The sequence below is a fragment of the Fundulus heteroclitus genome, chromosome 7, assembly GCF_011125445.2.
Source record: "Fundulus heteroclitus isolate FHET01 chromosome 7, MU-UCD_Fhet_4.1, whole genome shotgun sequence".
In the NCBI taxonomy this organism is placed as follows: Eukaryota; Metazoa; Chordata; class Actinopteri; order Cyprinodontiformes; family Fundulidae; genus Fundulus; species Fundulus heteroclitus.
Window position 1 is genome coordinate 33,496,970 of NC_046367.1, and position 24,441 is coordinate 33,521,410.

The window sequence follows — 24,441 nt, forward strand, 5'->3', positions numbered from 1 at the left end:
TATAACTCTTCCAAGTGCTGGGAAACACGCATCGACTTACATAAAACATACATCTTAGCTTCTATCAAGCAACAGCGATACCCAGCAATTGTGTATCAGATGTTGATGCTTCTGGTAAAACCATTCTTGCTTGAAGCCCTGTAATATGTTCTGTTATGAAGTAACATCCGTAAGATGGATCAGGTTTGTGTTAAATGTGTTGATGAGGCGTTCTCTGTTTCGACTGCTATAGAAACGCTGCTTCTGGTGCTACCACGCATGCCCTCTGAAGCCCAGAGTCTAGCTGAAAGCAAAGTTATAACAGACAAGATCAGCAGAAGACCTTGTCACAGCTCATCAAACTATTCATTTCAAACTATTCAAAGTCCATTATAACAGAAAGACTATGGGCATCTATATATGGCCTCTTCTCCAAAAGAAAATAAATTAAATGCCAACTGCTGGTCTGGACACGTACCCAAAGGACGTCCAAATTAGATTAGTTATTCTGATGCATAGTATATTTTTGTCAGTGAATTATCTCAGGCACGAAGCTCAACTAAGACATGGCCATTGTCCGCTTGTAAAATTCAAAATGGCCAAGTTTGAGTTTGAATAACCCTGCATGAGCGCTTTGCCATTTATCCACTACAGAAAGATGAAGTCATTGTTTTTCCCCAACTATGAACCAGTAATGGTTTAAACAGGCTGCAATAAAACCATCAAAACCCACATCCTGACATTTTCTGTCACTTCTGAATCACCTTGGAAAATTATTTTCCCCGCGGTGCATTTGTAAAGGTGCTTCGGCCGATTATTCAACCATTCAGCCCACAAGCTTTATCCCAAAGCCTCCGGGGGGGCTATTCTTCTCCTCTCCAATTGTTATTTTTCTATCTCTCTCATTTTTAATAAACTGGCCAGGAAACAGTGGAGTCCAGTTGGTGAGCGTTGGCGTTACTTTGGCAACAGCTAAGCCTATTGTGCATTGTTGGGGGATTTGGCATGGGCTTCGTTTCCTCATATGTTAAAAAAAATAAAGGGCACAGCAGCCCAAAAATGTGACATTAAGCATGTAATCAAACCAGAAGAAAATGCTGTGAAGAGGCAGAAGGAGCAAATCGAGATCGTGATCCTTCAGACGGTGACGAAGCTTTGACAACGACCAGCTCAAATAACACCACCAAGGAGAGAGACTGGGTGTTAAATATATTTTAACAATCTGAGAAACACTCGGCTCTTCACTTGTGACTTCCTGGTAAATCAGTCTGTTTCGTCTTTGACCACAACTGAGTCCTTTTTCATTTCTTTCACTCTCTCGTTGTTTCTCCTAAATGCTCCCGCTTTAAAAAATAAATAAATAAATGTGCGAGAACAGAAGAAAATCCAGTGAAAAGACATCTCTGCTCCTCAGTCGTCATCCAAAGCGTCAGTCGTCAGCATCTGACGACGGAGGCACAGCAGGATCACCTGTCATCCAGCATCCGCTGCTCCTTAGCCTCTTTTGTTGCTTGGATGATGAGGTGTATTGTCCACATAATAACAAGGCTGTCTATCACCACTGCTGAGGCACTCATTGCTTTACAGATGTCCTCCCACATTTCAAAACAGTGTAAAAAAATATTTGTGCTCGCGCGCTGGCCCTGAGAAGCATCAGCACATACACTGTTGACCTGATTCACTCTGTATACAAACGCGAGTTCGAGTCAAATTCATCCACTTCGCCGCTCAGGAAATACTTCTGGAAAATATTTGTCTTTAATATTTGAAAAGGTAGTAAGAAAATAGTTTTTTATCTGAAGGGCTCCTTATTAATCCCAATTTTAGTGTTAAATAGCTATATAATCATAATTAATGCCATATTAATAGTAATAGATAAGATGTCATACAAGAAATAACTCCACATGGAAGACATGAAGTTTTTTCTGTAAGAGATACGCCATGATGTTAGCTAGGAGTGATGATCCACCTTTCAAAAAAAAAAATCATAAATCCAATCAATGCACTACTAGGTCTAATATACAACAGCCCTGTGTAAATGCTCCTGCCTAGTGAAAAAGACTCAATGTTGGCTACTTTCAGCATCATTGAAGAGTTTTAAAAACACAAACATATCAGACTGGTTTGTCATATGCAATAAATTAGAACATTATTGAAAGGGTAATTTATTGCAGTAAGAGAAATACATTATGTAGATTAACATAGACCGATAATGTTTTAAACGCTTTTTTTTTTGCTATTTCTTTTCCACCTTCAGCCAATAAAAACACAGCATTTATGCTTAGAATACATCAGACCAATAAAAAAAAAACCATTTTTATAGATGATTACCTTTACAAACAAGCTTCTTAGAAATGCATATTCTAATTTATTTAATATGGCCGCATATTCTGGCTGTGAGAGAGCAAGAGAGAGTGAAGCTGTTTTAGTAATGCTAGCTGTGCTAACCTTGCAAATTGCTAAAGGCAGTTTAAAATTTAACTTCAAATGAATTGTCTTTGTGTTAAAATATTAGTAAAACATTTTTAAAGCAAGAGCTCCCTCACAGTGTAATAATACTTATCTATAATAAATAATGACTGCTTACAGCAGGAATGGCTTTATTTTAAAGCTGCAGCTCATCTGACTGTTGAATGCTACAAATATTACTTCCTAGGTGTCGTTTGTGATGGTAGCATTGAACATGGTGGTGTGGCGACAATGGCAGTTTAATAAAATGTGCAGCTCCATGTCAACACAAATGAACGAGGAAAAAAAAAAGGTGGGCAAACACACTTATATGGCATGAATGCAGAGATCCTGTATAATGGAAATGGTCCAAATTAGCAAAACATCATCTAGATCTGAAGCTTGGTGGAAAAAGGATCCCTTCAAATTGATGTAATTTAGCTGCAATTATTATTCTCCAAAAAGTGTCACACACTTGACAGCCCATGAATAATTGCGGAAGAGCAGTGCAAAGACACTGACACAGACAAGAAAATCATCCGAATTAAATATGTGTGACATCCTTGTTTATTTCTCCGCTTTTGAACAAAAAGGTGAACTGGTTGATGCCGTGTGCCTCTTTCCCTTTAATAATATACATATACGCACACATATATATCTATACATCTATCTATACATCTCTCTATAGATAGATATATAAATAACGAACAACTTTGAAGTTTTCTTTTTAAAAGTTGATAACAAAACAAAGAACAAAGACTTTGTAACAAAACGTGCTGATAATCAGGCTCACTTTTGGGAAAGCATGAAGGCGCCGGTGCTGCACTCAGAGCTCCCGTGACACAGGAGGTTAGCCGATAGAAGGCCAAACGCATCTGCACACACACTGGAGGTATTCGGCGCTAATTAATATTGAAGAAAAAGAAAAATCAGGTGCAATGGCCTCAGTCGCCATAGTAACCACTTGACGCGTGTAGCACAACATTTCATCGACCGCCCGCGAGACTCTCTTAAAGGCAGCCAGCACTTTGCAGTACATGTCACTGATCTCACTAATGTTCATCTGTGCCTTTTCCCACAAATGGATGCAATTATGTGCAATTATTTGGCCGGCAAGCGCCAGAGCATTGGAAAAAAAACAACAACAACAAACAACAAAAAATAACTCCACACACGAGGAACATGTATGCAGAGATGCAGCGGATATCTTGACACTTCGTTTCTAGCTGCACAAAGTTACAGTCGGCAGGAAGGGTCAAGGAGAAACGACCCACTTCTCCCCCCCCCCCGTTTCCATTCATTGCTTCCTTCTCCATAGCTTGGACGGATGTGGCATCTAGGAAGATTCTTCTTCTTTCTAAACACGAAGAAAGGAACGAGAGAGAAAAGACAGAGCACAGCCAAGAGTAGCTCAAGGCTTCTGTGTGTGGGAGGAACGCTTGAGACAAACAGTTGACTGGCTTCAAATTGAAACTCTTAAATACTACATCAATGTTGTGGTCAACACCTTCAAGCAGACATTCAATATCCTAATTCTCCTACGCACTCATCATTCATGAGGCTCTTTTGCTTCCTTGCAGGTGTAGAAACTGGGATTTCGTGGCGTTGGTGAGATCAAACGCAATGACCCTCAGCAAAAAGTACCAACATGAAATATTTATCACTTTCTTGTAGTGAATTTGTATTTCTGACCCCAAAATTTGATATAAATGTGGTGAGAAGTTCAGTATTTTTCCCCACTCATTTCAGAAAGTGATACTAGTATAATATATGCACATAATATATTACACACAGCGTGGAAAACATTTCCAGCCTTTATTTCTTGTCCTTTTTTATTAATATGGCTCACAGATAATGAAAACCCAACGTTGAGGTCCTCAGAAAATTAGTACAAGTTAAATATTGGAAAGTCATGGTGTTACATTCCATAATCATCAAAACTACAAGACACAGAGGCTGGAAATATTTCAATGCACGTGTAATTTATCTTCAAAGTATATAAGTTTAACACTCTGAAATGAGTCACAATATGTATTGAAAGTCTTCATGATATCCAAAGTTTTTTTAGATGTACCAGTTTGCATAAAGAGGAAAAACAATCAGCTCCAACGAGCTCTGTGAATATTTGTCAACGCATACATGCATACATTATAATTGACTTAAAGGTCTCATAGAAAAGATGTAACGTGAATATTTCAAAATACCTTTTATAAACAACAGCATTGTGATGTTTTAAGCTATGATACAGAGTGTAATCAAACAAACTTCAACCTTTGTGTCTCAGTAATAAAATCGCACAGAGCTCCTTCGCAATCAAACAGATTTGAGAACAGAAATCAAGCCGAGGCATTTAAAAAATACTTGAAACTAAATATATACGTGTGATTAAAGTAGTATCGAAAAGGATTTCTAGCAGATTTACAAGTTGTTATTATTGGTACTGCCACAAAAGAGAAAAAAAGCTAATCACAGTTTAATAAATGATTAATTTAAATTGAATAAAAAGAAGGTCAATCAAAGATGCTAAGTTTGTTCAAATAAAAATATGGAAACCATATTTTCTTTACGTAGATTTTTTTTAAGGTACAAGGCTGAGGTACAAAAAAAAATTTAAAAAAATAAATAATATATATATATATATATATATATATATATATATATTATAAAACATTTTCCTGTAAAAGACAGAGATGCAGAACTCTGAGGTCAATTTCTGGACTCTGGTTTTTATAGAGCTCTGACCTGGTGAAGAGTTTTAGCCACTCTTTATAAGAAATGTTATTAAAAAGATATAAGAGTAGCTCTCAATTTGTTTATTTCTAGCCTTCCTGCTGTCACAGATCATAATTGAAAATCATTTTGGTAAAGATGTGTCACAGAACAAAGACAAAACGATTACAGAGTTGACATGTTAAACTGTCTTTAGTCTCTTATATCAACCTTAAGCATGATTAGCACACCTAGCATCAATAAAAAAACAATATCCCAAGATCAGACTATTTTAGCCAATGTAAACTAGAAAGTCTAGAAAGTCTCTCTCTACACTAATACAGCTCAACTTTTCAGTTTCCTTAATTGACAACCAATGATTTTTAGGCTTCTTGTCTTTGAAATTTCAAATAAATATAGCTGAAAGGAAAGAAATAAAAGGCAAACATCTTTGCCCAAAGCGAATAAACCACAGCAACTCCAGCAGCAACCCTCAGCTTTTCCTCTTTTAGAAAGCTCCCAGATATAACTATAAAACTCTACTAACAAATGCACAAAGACAAAATATATATATATAACATTTTGATTCCAGTCTTTCAAAGCATAATTCTGTTTTTTAATCTAAAGAGATTTGCCTTCTGACCAACAAAACCAACTTCTACAGACGTGTGTTTGATTGAAGGTTGTCATTTTGAGAGGTTATTTTATCATCTTGCAAACTTCGACACAAAAAGATCAAAAACTGCAGTCGATCGTGTTTCAAACGGGTCCTACGTTTGAAAATCACAGTGAATTCAATGTTCATTTAAGTGCTTTGTGCCAGAAAACTCAACTGCAAAGAGCAGAAACATCAAGTACGTTCAACTGTGTGTGGTTTGATTTTATTTTTGAAAATGCACTTAACTTTTCTCCCACATTGGTTCGCAATTGTAGGCACGTACCTGCTTTCTGCCTGCCCATCAAGCCGTGTTAGGGACTACAGAGACTTTACGTTAACAGGAAAAAAATGTTTTTAAATAAATATATAGGCCACACTGCTGCCGTTACACAGCGCTCACACACGCTGGTTAAACCGCGTCAGGAAAAAGATCAAGTGACTGGTGCAGTAAGTTATGTCTTAAATGTGACACTGGCCGGCTCTCTCCCTGCTGTGTTTGAGCAAATGACTGCAGACCTTCTCAAAGGATTAAGGGTTCAACAGAAACACAAAGCTTTAGCCAAAGGGCATCGCAAAGCTTTATGAGCTGGGCGGACCATTAACAGATTTCACCGAAGTCGTGGGCAGCAGCTTAAAAGGTCAAACACGCTGTAAACTGCACAATTATCAGACAAAGCTGATCCACAGAGTCACGGCGGGCGACTCGTCCTTAATATTCAAGATGCAAATGGAGACTAAGAAATAGGCCCATGGGAAAGAATAATTCATACCACACCTTTTTCTTTTTTTTAAGAGCCAAAATGTAAACTGAGTGTGAAATAGTGTAAAAACTGAATGTATTCATGCCAATCTATTAAACATAGCACCATTAAGGGAAATTCACATCAATTTAATAGCAAAACACTGAAGCACATTTCATCCTGAAATAGTGTTTCTCAGCAGCTCTAGGTCATGGGCAGCCCATCAAGAGGCAGAATAAATCCAGCAGTTTGTAGATGTCCCCCCCCTCTGGTCATTCATGTTTTAACCTAGGGGGGGATACATTCTTCCCCCCTCTGATCTGAATAAGTAATATGGATTTTTCAAAATTTATATTAATACATGTCTTGTGTCCTTCACATTTGTAAATTTAATTTTTTGTTCGTTTTTAGATTAGATTAGATTCAACTTTATTGTCATTACACAGGTACAGGTACAAGGCAACGAAATGCAGTTTAGGTCTAACCAGAAGTGCAATAGCAGCAAGTGCAGGATAAACAATGGTTCCATAAGTACAGGACATGGGTTTTTACTGAATAAATATAGAGATGTATACTATTATAGACAGAATTTTACTGATTGATTTGTCCTATGAGTATAATATGTAGATAACTAGTATTGTGAACTAGATTTACAGCTGGATATGTACCGAATATAGTATACAAATGTATATGTAAACAATTGTGAATAAACAGTCAGCAGTGCAAATCAATATTCAGTCAAGGTGAGTAGTGCAAGATGCATGTAAACAGTTGTTACAATACTAACAGTCAGAGAATTAAAGAGAGTTAATACGATTTCTGCTAAAAGCGGTTAAAGTAAACTAATACCCACTCCTGAGTCCCGACAGTAGATGGCACAAGGTTAAAAACAATAGTCTAACCTACGGGATCTAGCTAGCTACCTGAAAGAGCAGCTGCCAGCTAACCATTATTAATAAAACTTTTATTCAACTTTTTATTTTTTGCAAATCGCACACTATAATTTATATATATATATATATATATATATATATATATATATATATATATATATATATATATATATATATATATGTCTACATATATAGACACACATATACATACATAACACAGATTCACCCTCTGTAAATTAATATAAAATCAGACATTTTTCAACAAATAGATCCTGCTTTTAATCTGCTCTTTCATCCCCACACATATTTCATTTTCATTGACCTCAGCAGGAACCGTTGTTTTGTACCGCGTACAGCTATTCAAGCACATTTTCACATTTCCAAACTGAAGCTATGATTTAGAGACGGCACAGAACAGCGCCGGGGAGAAAAAGCTCTCGGTGTTCAGATGACACATTCGCTTTTACTTTACCATTATGTCCAACGTGGCTACATTTTATTCAATGAATAATGGAAGGGTTATTTTTGAGCTTTTATTCAAACACTAAAATTAAAGCAGGATGCAAACCATCAAGACCTGCCAAATATAGCCCTTGGTTTAATTCCTCTTCCTGAATAATTAAATGAAATAGTAAACAGGCTTGATTCTTATTGCTATATCGATTCACTGAATTAAGCTGTATATTAAAGCGGATCCAGAGCAACTCCAGCATTAAAGGCTGCTTAATTAACATTAAATCAGGAGAATGTGAGTAAAAAGGCCAATAAAAAAGCAATCTGAGCCACAAATGCAGTTAAATTGCATTTCTTAAAGAGCGTAGAAGTGAAGGCAGCTGGAGAACAGAGAGGCGAAAGCGAGGCTGAGGAGGTCAGTCATCCGCCCACTCGTGCTCATCTCTTACCTCCATCTGCTTCGAAGTCCTTTTCCTCAAAGCTCCGACCTCCCTAATGTTAAAACAACAAACAGCTCGCCGCCCACCAGGCCGCCCATCAGCCATCACCGTCTCCAGCTGTCAGTCCCTGTTCAGGCTTCATCGAGACATCATATAGTCAGAGCCATACATGCAGATCTGACCCGCATCCAACACTCAACGCTGCTCTTTAGTTTAAATAAAAATAATCCGTGTTTTTTCCCTCTCCCTTTTTCTATATTTTGTTTTACTCAATTTCCATTCAGCATCTATCAAACATCCAACAGATTGCATAAGTAACCTTTTTCACTGAGCCTCAGGCATGTCATACGGTCTCTGTTCGCTTTTCTACGATTTGCAAAAAAGGTTCAACTTGGTCATGAAATTAACAAAACAAAATCCCAGCCAATTTTTTATTTTTTTTATGAGCCAATGCATTTAGAATTTCTCTTTTAAAAACATTAAACTTTTCTTAATCCCAAGATATTTAGGGAGATTGCATATTTTAGTTAAACCCAAAAAAAAGCCTCAGCAAACTACGATTGGCCATATTGATGCTTTTATCATAGCAGAAAAATAAATTTAAAATATAATTTTTACAGCAAAAAGAGCCTTTTTTCGAGCTATGTAACTTGAAAACGAGAAGATACTACCATATATGGGTGAGGAAACAGTGTCGGTAACAAAGTAAGCAGAAAATGTATTATTTTCTTAACAACACTGGCAATACCAAGCGGAAAGTGTCAAATGGATGAGTGGCCATTTATTCTTAGATTGGGTCAGCACTCGTACTTTTCCCAGATATCCTCAATGCAGGAAAAGTGGGTGAGCTTGATAAAGGAAATAGTAAAGGGCGAGTTTCTCTTTGTTGAGCAAAAACAATCTCTCCATTGGAAACACTTTTTACCATAAAATTGTGAAATTAAAATCTTGGCTTCAAGGGAAAGAACAACTCAAGGTCAAAAGACAAAGATGACTTTTAGCTGCCCGTTTTATTTCTGCACAAAACGTCTGCCAATGCCTCTGGATCACATTGTTGAATAAACCATTAGCTCTCAGCTTTTGAGCTAAATGAATGACAAATTGTTTATCAGCATTTCGATTTTCCTTCCGAACATCACATGTAGCATCAGCATGAAGTGACCATTATGATAAAGGACATGTTAGAAAACCAGCTGCAGACAGACATAAAGTTTTTGTGGAGTGACAGACGGTCTCTTCAGAACAACATTTTAGCAATCACACTACAATTGTGCAGCTAAATCCTCAAAGGTAAAATGAACTTAATCGTACGTTAAAAAAAGTGAGACTTTTAGCTACTTCCATTCACTAAAGCTGTTTTACAGAATATAAAAGGAGTTATTCTTTTGACATGTTTATGGAGAAACATTTGAGTGTTGATAAATGTACAACATCCATCTTAATGCTGCCAAATTTTATTTAGCTATTTTGTAATATTGTCGACTGTGGAGATTAACAAGTAGGCTTGTAAATAACAGCCTTAAAACCATAAAACCCTCGGTAGGGTATATGTCCATGTCACTGCCGTCGGACAAGATTTCTTCGCCTCCTCTTCCTACATTGATTAATATTAATCTAAATCTTCACTTTGTTATTTTAAGTTTAAGGTGGAGACTTTGCTACCACTACTTCCAGTACTGCCATGGTGCTATGCATTGGTCCCACATTCCAGCGTCCTTTAGAACAGGGGTTCTCAAACTTTTCATGGCCAGGGACCCCTTAGCAGCGGTAAAGAAATGTCCCACGACCCCTTTAGATTCCTCATGCTGACAGTATTTTTAAACAGCCTTTTGTACTGTTAAATACATTAGGAATTATGTATGTTTTTAAAAATATATAAACACACCTGATATTAGAGATTTGGTGGAGATTAGATCCTCATTCTCGATGTAACTGTTGTCATGCTTCCTAATTTTAGCTGATTTGGCTACTTTACTTGATGAAGCGGACGGACTTAAATATTTGTCGATTGTGTTACTTAACTCAATCCCAACACATCCTCAGCAGCGCCTCCTCAGGCCCATACAAATGCGTTTCATAGATCCCCAACCCGTGGTTCGTGGACCCCCGGGGGTCCGGGGACCCTAGCTTGAGGGTCGCTGCTTTACAGAGCATCATCTCTCTTGTGCAACTATGTCTCACAAACAGATATTTTAAAACTGACCCATTATTTTCAGTGTTGTGTTGTTTAGATGATCCTTTCCCTCTGCAGTTTCAAGGACATTTTATGAGATGCTTTAAACAAAATGCTCACATATTGTCCCTGATCTATGATATGATTATGTTAAATAAAGACGTTAAAGTGGCTTAAAATGTATCTGAGGCCTCTACATTTAACGATGCATAAATGCCAATCCAATAAAGTCACTAAATGTCAAGGCAAATTGCATTTATTTTAAGATAGAGTGATACAAACACATTTTTCAGACAAATTATTCAAGATCTAAGTTTGTTGGGGAAAATGCATTTGTCCTTTAATGCAGTTTGCAGAAATAACAAATTTGCGCTTGAATCCGTCTGTTTTTACAAAGAGCTCAGGTGAAAGTTTCCTCCACATTCCTTACATCAAAGCTCTCGGTCTGTGTTAATGACAGAGCATCGACAAGTTCACATTTTTCCCTCACCGAGTCATCTCATAGGTGCTTTTTGAGATTCAGGTCTGGGGAAACCGTTCTGAAAGTGATTTCTCCTGCCTGAAATATTCTTTCAGCGGCTGTCTTCGGTCCTTTGGATCATTATCCCCGCTGAAAGACCCACTTCTTCACATATTTCACCCGAGTACCGTTTGGCCCACACCTGAATCCTGATTTCTTCTACATGCAGAAGCTTCCGAATCCATGAGAAAAATTTACAAAATAAAATAAAATATACATGATATAAAATGACAACTTCATGCTACATTTAAATGAAAACATGTTTCTGTATTAATCTCTGAGGCATGCATGTATTTTCAGGTCTTCATCTAGTGTGAAACCCGTTAGAAATCTGAACAGCTGATTATGGTTAACCATGCTTTCTGACAAGTTAATGATGCTGCTGCTATAAAAAGCCACTGCTGTGCACATAATGACTGCAGCTCCAGGCTGGTTGGGGGAAATTAGACTTACACAACTAAACTAAATAAATGCTTTATAAATAACCGCGTCCGTGTGCATCCAGTTCTTGAATAATTGAGATTTATATAAGATGATGAATGCAGGTGCAGTTCCATGCATTATAGCCCATTTTTCATAATGTCTGATCTTAGCAAAGCATGATTTTTAGACTCCACTTGATTTAACGTTTTACAATTTAAAGAAAATTGGACTTTTGCACCCCTGTTTTTGCAATATACACAAACATCCTTCCCCAATGCAGTTGTGACAGAGGTTTTTCCCTACATAATAACAAGGAGGCAATGTAGGTAGGGGCTAGTCACACTGATTGGATCTCCAAATATAATTTTCCATTAGAGCTCATCTCTTCCGAGCCCAGAGGCTGCTTCATTAACAAAATGTAATGATTCCACTCGTTATCTTTGTAGTGATTTGCCGACCTTTGTAGCCGTATGCCACCCACTCGTTTGGATTTTCAACGTGGAAAAAGCCCCATCCATATGCAACAAAATAGCCTTTGATGCACAGCTAATAAAGGAGGCTGGTGGACCGTTTAAATTCTGGCAGTGAAAACTAATTTAACATTAATGATGTGCATCATTGATTTAAAAAAAAAAGCAATAACATTAATCGTTTCTTTCTATTGAGATATATTAAGTTTCGCTAAGAAAAAGAGGCAGAGCATTTCCAGACATAGCACATTTCAATTCAAAACATCATTTAATTTAAAAGTTGACAGCTCTGAGGCACTTCTTTCCAGTATAAATAGCACTCTTTATTCAAACACCCAGGCACGGTGCAACATCCTTTCATCTCTGCACGAACACATCCATTTTCTGTTATATTTGCAAACCTCCATTCAATTCAATCTGAGTCCAATTTGATTGACTGGTTGGTTCTATTATATTATCAGTTCAAAACTTATTTTAGACCTATTGAGTAAAAAAAAAAAGAAAAATCCAATTTACATGGATGACATTACACATAAAACTGAGCAAATTATAAAAACATCAGTGATCACCAAAATATAAACAAAAACACAGATGTCCAATAATATATTCAAGACTTAAGTCAAACAATTCACCAACCAAAACGTTTGCATTAAAACCTTTGTCTATTTAAAATCTTCCATTTGTTCAAACTCCCTCAGAGTAACAAATTCCTGATTCTATGCATACAGGGAAAAGTACTTCAATGCTTTTTTTCCTCCAACTCAGTGCGAGTGCTTGGCATTACCAGTAGGAACAGATTTTATGAATGGATGTAATCATTTTGGATTATATAACATGCTAGATTGTAAGGGAAGAAGGCCAAGGGTAGCTTTATAAATCAGAATATGCCATCGTAATCTTCACACCCACAATGCTACAGTACAGCGTACAGTGAGGAGTCAAACTATGGAGGTTTGCGATTATTCTCTAGGCTCCGTCGTAGACCGTGTCAAAAGAAGTTAAGCACTTTGACAAAGTATTCTAATAAATTACATCTCTGTAGTCAAGGAAAGACATACAAATAGAAGACCATGTGTTTTCTTAGACTCAAAAGAAAGAAATTACCCAATTCAAAAGAAAAATCTGAGTTTCAGCCTCGTTTTTTCTTTCGTTTGTTTTTACCAACTGCTTGATATCAGAGTTAAAAAATCGAGTTGAATAAATCAAGAATCCAAGGTTTTTTATATTCTGACCTTCAGACACTCAATCTCTAAACCATAGAAAAAATGGTGAGAGATGGAAAAACTTAAAAATGTAATAGAACTGATTTAGTTGTTTTTTTTTTTTTAGCATTGAAAACTACTTTGTCTGAGTAGCATCATACAGTAGGGGTGTGTGAAGAAGTATTAAATCTGGCTAGGTCAGTGCCTTCCAGAAAAGGTGTGGATGGCAAGCACGAAGATCATGGAGACTGCTGGAGAGATAGATGAAAACTGGAAAGCTGGTTAGCTAAACCAACCAATGTCTTCCACTTCCCTGTGTCCTCTCTGCCAGAAAGGAAGATCTCTGGAGGCTGTGGTGGGTACAGTCGCGCAAATCCTAAAAATAGATTATTGCGGAGCTCACTTTTTGTTCATCGCATTATTATTCACGCTAATTTTAGAAATTGTTTGCGGACCGGTTAGCGTTTATTTTATTGGATTTTGCCTACTGTAAGTATGATAACGTTCATAACAATCTATTAATCTGCCGTTTACGTCACCATCCTGGCTCTCAATAGACGTCCACACAAACTTCTCTAAGCTGGAGCAGTCACAGCTTCACAAAAAACATTATCAATAGCTGTGGTGTTTTCTTCTTACCTTTCTTCTTGTTATGATGCGGTCACCTAACCTGACCCTAGCCAGATTGATATTGTTTGGCCTAGCTCCGCCTAGCTCCACTTACATCCATCTGGGATTTATTGTCTAGCCAATCAGGACGCAGGGCTGGAGTTTCATAGATGTGACGTAGTGGAGAAGCGATCGTGAGACTGTTTTTGATAGCAATGGCGGCTTGCATCGAGGAAGCAAGCGTTAACATTGATGCTGCTATTTCTTCCATGTTGTCCAATCTACCTAATATTGTTTCATTAAAAGAACATCAGAGAACGGCTCTGAAGGCTTTTGTTGGTGGAAATTATGTTTTCGCCCTTCTCCTGACCGGATTTGGCAAGTTTTGTTTTCCTGTGGCGGACGCACGCCCGTGGCGGAGCGGTTAGCGCGAACCATGTTAGGAGGCCTTTAGTCCTCAACGCGGTCGGCCCGGGATCGACTCCGACCCGCGGCGCTTTGCCGCTTGTCTTCCCCCCTCTTCCTGTCAGCTCACTGTCAATAAAACGCGTGCCACTAGAGCCGCAAAAAAAAAAAAGTTTGTTTTTTTCCTGCGTCGCTCTCATCAGCGTCACGGGTTAGCTTCGTTGTGAGTGGTTGAAAATTGCACGTTGATAAAGATGACAGACAAGTGGCTTATCCAATCATATGCAAGGATTTTTGATAAAGCCCAGCCTTCTGAAACGCCATTCCTATGGATCAGTTCCAGATGGATGTGAGTGGAGCTAGGCGGAGCAAAATTCATCTGGCGAGAGTCAGGTTAGTGGTCACCTCCCATTGCCCAAAAACAGAGACGTTGGTATCCGCAGGTTTTTTTGTTCTGTAAATAGTGAGCTGCAGTCTGACCCTAACCGTTGAGTATTGTAGTATTAGTATTGCAACCAATGTTTCTGGGTTTGTCACTGGCATCGAATGAGATGGAAGAAGATTAGACTCGGAGATTTTGGGTCGCTGCATGGCTCAGAGGGACTCTTTGATGTTTCTAACACTTCTATACAAAACACCGGGGGTTTTACTGCCTGGATGCCCTACGGGTATCCTCGAGGGACATTTAATCAGCATGTATAAAATAGGGAAAAACTCAGCTACTGTCAGCCACATACATGAAGAAGAAAATCATCAGGGTCCCACTTTAAATCATTTGATAACCGGAAGCCGTAAGTTTTATTTACATCTTTTTTTTTTACTGAGATTAAAGACATAATCATAGAGTTTAGACACAAACCCTCAGATAGCTATTATCATGGGGCAGGGGGTTGAGATTGTTGATACTTATGAATATCTGGGACACTTTTGAAGTGATGACAATAGACTGAAGTTTGATTCAAACACAGAAATGCTCTGCCCGAAAGATCAGCAATGTCTTTTCTGTCTTATTAAAATGGCAAAGTTCAACATAGCTAGAACTCCTATGTGCATATTTTACAAATCTTATATATATCATTGCATTGATTTGCTGGAATGGAGACCTTTGGGTCAGAGACAAAACTGCACTTTCAAAGATTGCGAATATCAGCAGCAGAATCATAGGCGCTCAGCAAAGCAGCCTGACTGACTTGTAACAACCTCCACAGTCCAATAAAAAAAAAAAAACAGCTCCATCCTGAGTTTCAGCTTTCATCCTCAGGCTTCAGGTTCCCCTCTGTTCGGAGCAACAGGTACAAATATTAATTTATTCCTAGTGCCATTTATGGCTGAGGATTCTGTTTATTATTACTGGTGGCAAATGGGTTTTCATGCATTTTGAGAAATGTTTTGTTTTTATCTTAAAGTGAAACCTTCTAATTATCTGTTTAATAATTAGCTTTTCGTTAATTTTTTAGTCTTATCGGCACTTTGTTTTCTTTTAATGGACAATTTATGATTTTTTTTTAACCCCCTTTGGTTGCAGCTGTTGCTTTCAGTGGCGTGCCCTGCAGTTCAATGTTTTGTTTCTATTTATTTTTAATGGGACTTGCGATTAAATTAATCACCCATCGGGACATGAGGGAAAAGATCTGAATCCGATATCCTCATAACAAATGGAGCATGAGATTGACAGCTCCGAGCTCATACTAGGCTCTGTTTAAGTGGTTGCCATGCCAGCTCCACAGCAGTCAGTGACACCATGTTAAATCACAAGCTCTTTAAGCCATGCAATGAATAATTCACCGCCGTTAACAGGAGAGGAGAGTCCTCGCCAACAGCGTTCTTTTTTTTTTTTGGAAATATGATTTCCATAACTCAAACATGCCAATCAGAGCTGGAGAATAAACCCATTTCTCGCAGACGCAGGAGGACAATGATCATCCTCAAAGATTAATTTAGTTAACAGGGGGCAGAACCCAGGTCTGACCTCCGTCGATCCTGTCCTGGTTGCATTTCGCCTCTCGTTTGCAATTCCAATCGGGTGTCGTTAACGATGATCCAACTAATCACCCACAATTAAAAACAGCACTGTGGAGATTCAAAGAGCTGTCACTCTGGGAGCTGAAAGCCGTAACCTGAAGTAATTCATGCAGCACATGTTTAAATTTAGGGCTTCAGTTCAAGTGATTCTTCAGTCCTTAATTCATAACGGCAGCACTGAGGGGTGAAAGTGGTTTATAGCCCGTTGGATCAGTGTAACACACCTGTTACTCGGATTCATTTAAGATTTAGGAAAAGAAAATCCATAAATGTTCCTTCATTTCGTGCTACACAGGGCAAGGAGGGGGGGCAGGTAGGATGTTCCTGGCTGTGCTGGATTTCAAATAAAATTTTAATGACATACTTCTTGCTTTGATACAAGCAGAGACACATCCGTTTCATGATCCTCGCCTGAAGCAGTCAGGCTGACAGTGAACTGAACATGTCTTGCAAAAATCTTCATCTCTTTAATAGAAAAGCATTTCTGATCTCCTCGTTAAAGGTGTTACCACTCCCATCATCAAGAAGCCAAGGCATCGTTTAGAAATCATGAACATTAGAGCTGCACAAACATATTTATTGGCAAGCATCGTGGCATTATCAACGTTTGCAATGTTGCTATAGTAAAACACTCCCATGACAGTATTTGGGAGAATGTTATCTTTTAAATACCATGCATGCAAATCCTGCATGCATGGTATTTAAAGAAGAACTGACACAACACCTGCTGACATCTCAGTCCATGTGAACCACTTAACGAAACACACGTTGATATACCAAAGCATTATTTTTGCTCTTTGACAATATATTATGGGAAAACCTGCTCACTTATATTACTTGTTTTTAAGTTCACATAAACTAAGAGCAACATATATGCTCGTGCTTTGTTATTATGTTCTCACATAAACTTGTGGTGGGAACCTATGACAATGTGTTGTGGGATTGTATTCCCTATTTTGCTTATATTTTGCTTTGTTGTATTCGCAATGTTATTTTGCTTCACACACTGCTGAGATCCTGGGAACGGTTTTTGTTTTGGAAACATGTTTTGGAAACGGGACGAACAGATCAGCTGAGAGAGAGAACTGGCCACTCTCGCTTCCATCTGACACTTTGTTCACTGGTATATGAAGGAGCGAACCGCCCTTAATAGGTGAGTCTGCCGTGAGTTCGTGTGTGGATGCCCGGCTGCGTGGACGTTAATCTTAACCTGGACTGAGGGCTCCCAGTTCCGTGTCAATGGTAAGAGCTGATTCTGAGAATCTGTTGAGCGTCACGCCTGTTTGAAAGCTTGTTGCTTTACGTGCTTGCTAATTTGTGTGTGTGAAATGCTTGCTGTTTTGCGTTGCTGTATTCTGTGGGGAACAATAAATGTGGGCATTATTATCCTAACAGAAAAAGTGTTTGTCCTTAATTGTGCGTTGCTGATTTCTCTCGATCCTGAAATCAAACATTTCATAAAACACACGTTCAGTCAGAATGTCCACATGGCAGATAATAAAGTCTGGAATTACAGCGATGTCTTCAAATGCGGTTGCTAAATGTCTCAGCTCGCTGATAACCTGAGCAGCCACTGCGGCAGCCATGATGACAGCGGGGTTTAGATTCTCGCTATGGAAGTCTGATGCTAACCGACCAATAGGGAGCAGCTGTCCCCTTAAGACCCGCCCCCTCCTCATTCTCATTATGAGGCACAAATGCATAAATAAATGGAAAAAGGACAGACATTAATAAATAGGGATGAAGAAATAAATGTAGAATAAAACATACAAAAATATTAAAACATAGAAATAAATACCTTTAAGTAATTAATAAATAAAGTTGACAGTTATAATGAAAAATCAATAAATGAGCTGATTATTAAAAAGAGTACTAAATAAATAAGCTAATTAAAAGAGAGATTTACATTTATGTCTCATTGTGTAATTTAATTACATTTCTTGTGTGTTTATTTTATGCTTATCTATTTTTTAGAACATGTTTTTATTTCTATGTTTATTTTTGATTATGTGAGAGTTGGTGTTCCATATATCAGCACCAGTCTGTTGGATAGGCTTTCAGTGCCTTTGATGTCTACATTTCTTGTACATTTTTTAGTGGCCAAGATGCTAAAGCTTACAGAGAGTAGTACAACAGAGCAGTGAGGTAAATGGAAATACAAAAAGTTCCAGGAAAATCATAAAAGATAATGTAATTGCAATATTCAATTGTCATCTTAATTTTCGTGCAGCCCTAACATCTACCACGCCTTCAGTGGAGTCATGTATTGTTAGTTAAAAGTCAATGGCCAAAAAAAAAAAAAAAGTCAAGATATGTGTCTTGCATTCAAAATTTACAGCACAGCATAAAAATCCTGGGATACAAATCTCATCCGAGGCCTGTAGAGCTTGTATGTCCCTGAGTGTGCCAAGGTCGGTGTGCTCTCTGGTTTCCTCCCGTAGACAGGACAATTTAGAGACACCAAGTTACTGAGGATGCAGGCTTCCAAAGGTTTGAGAGTGTCTGTAGTTGTGGATGAATTCATACTTTTCAAATGCTAAGAAAGAAATGCAGTGCAGTACTTTAAGGGTCCCAGCTTGGAACATTTACTCGTTGGGGAAGACACCATTGACCAGAACTTGATAGTGTTAACACATGTACTGAAGGCGGCCCCAGATCAGGCAGGATGCATGTAGCATTAGGACCGGCTTTGAATCATCGCTCCTATTTGGGTTTTGCCGTTTTTGAATCTGCAGTTGGCAAATATGAGCAACATGTGAGCTGTACCCAAGCAGATAGTCCTAATTAACCAGCCAATACTCTATAAAGATCATACCAATCATCGAGAAATAGGGTACAAACTATTGTTTTCCCCTTTTATAGTCTTATTAGTAACTGGCGGTTCATACAATGACACATCTGAAATTTTATTTAATTTTTTTAGCATACAGCATGTAACTGATGTATTTTTTTTGAGTTTAATAAACACGTCAGATAAAGGGTCAGGAGAAATTCCTTATAAATTGGTATAATCTCCCAATTTCTTCATTCTTTTGTTGGATTCAAAACTACTACCTCGAACGCGGGAGCCTGCAGCACATTTCTTTTTCTCTCTTTAATAAATACTGGTCCATAGGAGAGACAAATATTTGAAATTGTTCAACAAAGAAAATGAGAACATCAAACCTGAAATTGAGAATAGGGATGAAACCCCTCATTGGTTCAACTTTGCCTTTTTGTTACATAAATATGATCACGGTATGCACAGTTGATTTAAATTGTTGCATAGTTACCATAAAACCCTGTTTTTCCCCTCTCAACGGTATATCCACCAAGGCCTAGCCCCAAGGTTTTTCAATTTCAGCAAACAATGTCACTGTCCACCGCAGATACAGTTTGCATAAAGCTGATAATCACAAAAGGCTCAGTAGCATACTGGTGAAAGCTTATCTAATTCACTTTTAAAATAGAGAAACAGTAAACCATTTCCCCCCTGGATGTCATAACTACATGTTTTTGAGTCTTGGCACATTCAGAGTAAACTAAGAATCCCACTGAATTACTCATTTGCGAACAACAAGCCAGGGGTACGACTACCTGCTGGTTAAGTAATGAAGCCTGGAGTTTAAGCATCATTGCAGAGCAAGCGAGCTGCCCTTTTTAGCCCAGTATAGAAACATAACTCTTTTGAAGTGATGATAAACTAAACAAACAAATGTGGCCTGCCTCTTCTGGTGTAAAAACTGTATTTAAGAGGGTTACAAAACGTGTGCAGCAGAACAGTTTTTGGGGTCAGATTATAGCATTAATGTAGATTTAGTGCACCGGCCGTCAAAGTGAGGAGAAAGTAGCCAGAAACACATTGGAGCATTTTGAGGGGTATAATTTCTTTGCTCTCAGATATGTGAGAAAATTTATACTTATCTTTGTGAAAATCTTGAATACTTGCAGACAAAAAAAAAAAAACAAAATTTAACAGAGTTTCAGTAACAAACAGGTATTTCTATCTAAAAAAAAAAAAACTTTTTTCACTCCCCAGTTTGGCAAATATCCTTTCCATCACATTCCGATAACTTTTTGGAACAGTCAACCACTCAAGTTATATTCCTGCTTGAATGACAGAGAAACGTGCGCTTTAAACGTGCAGTCTGTGATTTTTAGCATGAAGAGACTTTCTGCTTTAGCCTCCAATACAACAGCTCACTCTCAGTAGTTGAATGTGTTTTGTTGGTGAAATGCTCACTTTAAATGTCAGTGACAAAAAGATACCATGTGTTATAGCGTAGAAATGGTTTCAACTGTGTACACCGACATAAAACACTTTGAGGTACATTTCTGACGCTTATTGCACTATTAAGACAATGTTTTTATTCATTAATACCTATTTAATTCCTCACTAATTCACGATTTGGAACAGCAAATTAAACAAAAAAAACATTAACCCAACATAAGGGACCTGAATCATGCAGTCAGTACACATTGACTATTAGTCAAACGGTCTCTAATGACCAAAGATTCACACTTTCACTGTAAATAAAGTCAAGAATCAGCTGCTACCACAGTGGACAACACAAAGCCACCAAACACTGCTTCTAAGACAATAAACACTTAGCAATTTCCTTAACTACTTCCATTAATGTTATGTTTTTCAGCTCTAAAATAAAGCACAGTCAGTTAGCCAACATCAAAACAAAATCTCCTGCAGGCTACCCAATGCATTGCCTTTTCGTCCTCAAACTTCCCCCCCCCCCCTCGCAAAAAAACAAAAATCAATAAACAAGCGCACATCACTGCTGGACCCTCGATGTGTTTCCTCATGTTTCATATGAAGTGTGAATTTTGCAGTCGCGCCGGGAGACCGAAACACACACACACACACATACACACACACACACACGTGCGATCGCAAAAACAAGAGGGGTGGTGTGAAGCATTTGCAGCAAAAGGCCAGTCTGCAGCTCCCCTAACGAGGAGCCACCAGCCAAAACATTAGCCGGCTGGAAAAAGCCTGACAAGCATCGGCTCTAATTGGTGACTTTTCACAAGAAGAAAAGCACCAGCGCACGGGGAGCACGCACACGCCGATGCGAGAGAACTGCTCGTTACCGTCCAAGAATAAAAAGCAGTACATTTACATAAATCTATCTGCCGCTGCGCTGGTTTTTACTTATGCAAACGCCAGAAAACCCCGCTTCTGCCCGTCGCAGCCAGAGAAACGAGTCAAACCCCGCCGCGCTAAACTGGCGTTCCCCTCAAACAGATTCAAGTTCACGTAGTAATGTGTGGCAAGCAGATGGATTCTGCTGCAAGATGAGGATTTATATTCAGACCCACATAAGTCTGACAGTTTCACACCTCCAAAAAAAAACAAAACAAATGATAAGAAGCCCCCTCTCCAGCTGGTGAAAGGAGACTGTTTTTGTTTTTCCGCTGCCCAAAAAAGATAATTTAGCACTGACGAGGAGAGAGAAAGAAAGACTTCAGAGTCCACGCTCTTCTGTTATTTGCTCGCATGTTCCTTCTTTCTCCTCCCCGTCCATGACGCCGTCTGCACACCCACTCTTAAAGAGAGACGGAGGGAAGGAGGAGGGATTCGGAGCGGCACACAGAGCCTCTCTGTTCTCGTCTCCCCACTTCGCTCCAGCTCCTCTGCCAGACGGCGCTCGCCCAGCCACTGTCGCTCCGACGGCACAACAGCTTCTCGTTGCTTCCCGTCGGCGCACCAGACGATCTGAACCGAGTCGGCTGAAACCACAACCCGATCTCGCTCGCGGACCGAGGCGAGGACGCCAGCTATCTGAGGCGGGTGGGTGGGGTGGAGGAGAGGAGAAGCTGGGTCGAGGCTGGAGCGGCGGACTGAAGAATGGAATGGAACCTCAGAAGGATGGAAAGTGAACTGAGGCACATCAACCCGGACCTGCTCCAGCCCAGCAAGAGCTTCAAGAAGCCCTCCTCAGGCACCATCACCCTCAATGTAGGGGGGTTCCTGTACACCGCCCACCGGACCACCCTTTCCAAACACCTGGGGTCCTTCCTGGAGGAGCTGGCCAATGGGAAAAAGGCGGTCCAGCACACCGACTCGATGGGCAACCCGTTCATCGACAGGGACGGCCCGGTTTTCCGCCACGTGCTCAACTACCTCCGCACCGGAGAGCTGCAGCTGCCCGACGACTTCCGGGAGGCGGGGCTCCTGCGGCGGGAGGCAGATTTCTACCGGCTGAGCGAACTGGTCGAGGCCGTGGCGGAGTGGGAGAGCCAGAGGGCGGCTCAGCGAGAACCGGCGTTCCTGGAGGTGACGGACAGCCACGAGCGATCGCAGGGCCTCAAGGTGTACTGCAGCGACACCGTCTTCATCGAGAAGGTCAAAGGGCGGCTGGTGCAGATCTCCAAGAGCCGCCTCGACGGCTTCCCCGAGGAGTTCGTCGTGTCCTCGAACGTGATCCAGTTCCGGCACTTCATCAAGTCGGAGCCCGGCTCGCGGCTCGTCCTGAAGGAGGACAGCACCTTCCTGTGCACCCTGGACTGCCTGAAACTGGAGACGGTGATGCTGGCGCTGAAGTCGGGCTTCAAGCTGGTCACCGCCCTAGACAGCAGCAAGGGCTCGGTGGTGGCGGCCGAGGCCCTGCACTTTGTCAAATAGGGCTGGAGGGAAAGAGGGGAGGAGGAGAGGAGAGACAGGGAGGGGGTAAAGTGCGGTCCTCGAGAACCACGAGGTGTCAGTTTGAAAGTCTTGTGCGATGTTGTTGTGTGTAATGTGAAGACAGAGAAACAGCGGGTTGGACTGTCTGACTGGGCAGTGTTCATATATTTACAACAGGAATGGGCCAGCGTGAGATTCTCATTGAATTATTACACACATTTTACAAACATAGGTGCATCACGGTATCCAATTGTTTTGAATAATAATAAAAAAAGCAGTAAAAAGGAACATTTTCTCTCCTACTGCAGCGAATGCAACATAAAATTCGTCATCACAGGGGAAAACGTCGTCTACAACGTTGGTAATTTAACTTTGAAACATGGATTTCAACAAAAATAGAACATTATCCCTTCATTTTTTTTTTAATTATTCTGCTTTTTATAGACTAAAACTAGGAGGGCAGCGAGCTGAGATTAGCTGGTTAATTAGTCGGGCTTTCTACTCCGTCAGCCGGCAGCCAGCTGCTTAACAGATGCTACTCATAGCTTCCCAGCAGCTGCACGAATCAGAGCGGTGCACAAAAAGCACCGTCCGTGTTTTCACGATTGGGAAATATTCCCAAAACATCCAAGCGTGTCTTACTTGCGAGCTGCGGAAGCCTTTAACGAGCGAGCGAAGCCAGAAGTTTGCAGCAACAGGTGTTGTCACTCTTGCTCTCTCTTTCTCTGGCATCGGACTTTAAAGGTGCAGGAATGTTGCTACGAAACATTTTTTATATAAAAAAACAAAACAAACACCTTGTAACCAGCCCAACAGCTCACTGCACAGAAACCAAGAAACTACGTTTACAGCAGAACTGCATTTTCCACATGAAAATTTGCACTCGTCATTTCCACAGCTCAGAACAGATCCAGATCACCCCTCACAGGGAAATAGTCCATTCTGAACGCCGGCGGCTTTTCACCGGTGGACCCCGCTGTTTGCTGCTTTTCGACGGCTGCAGAAGCCTCCCTCAGCCAGCCGTGGCGTGCGCCGTTGTGCCATTCAGCTTTTCTAACGGTCTTTGTGCGAGTGTGCGCGTGCGAAAGCGTGCGCTGTGGCTTCGCTGGTGTAATAGCTTGTGTTCAGTTTATTAGCAGCTCTGGAGCCTGAAGGGAGGAGGTGGTTGGGTGGAAAAAGCACAGCTCATTAATGTTCATCCGGACGGAAAAAAAAAAAAAAAAGTGCAAAGAACTGCTATGGCTGTATAAGGGCTTTGAATCCAGCATGATGCATGTGCACTGAATAAACCCGGTGTTTGTCGGCGCTGTGAGCCTCTGTTAAAGCCAACGTCACAACTATGACTTTTAAATGTGAACATTTTACAAATAAAAATATATATGAGTCTGAAACTCTTGTCTCCAGTGTCTCCGCAGAATCTAGTGCGTTAGAGAGGAAGGCATCTTTCCAGCAGCAATATAGAAGTCTACTGATGATATAAGTATTAAACTGCAGCCGACTGAACCGTTGAGGAGGATTATTGATACTCCATTTACTCTAAGATTACTAGGCAGCAACTTCGGTGAATATTTAAGTGTACTTTGAATGTTTTGCAAACAGCAATAGAAAGAGATTACTATTAAAAACAGCCTGTGGCATCTTGTTTACAGTTATTTTCCTGAGTGTCTTTTTTTTAAAA

At 39.8% G+C, this 24,441-nt stretch overlaps 2 protein-coding genes across 2 annotated transcripts in view; one reads left to right on the forward strand and one right to left on the reverse strand.

Annotated features, from left to right (window-relative positions):
- The window catches only part of LOC105936162 (general transcription factor IIF subunit 2), an 80,303-nt gene that overhangs the window by 20,079 nt on the left and 35,783 nt on the right, over positions 1-24,441 (reverse strand). The gene's annotated exons all lie outside the window — the stretch shown is intronic.
- Positions 21,786-22,947, forward strand: kctd4 (potassium channel tetramerization domain containing 4). Its single transcript, XM_036139527.1, has one exon. It carries the CDS (start codon positions 21,987-21,989, stop codon positions 22,761-22,763), a length of 777 nt encoding a protein of 258 aa, XP_035995420.1. The 5' UTR covers positions 21,786-21,986; the 3' UTR covers positions 22,764-22,947.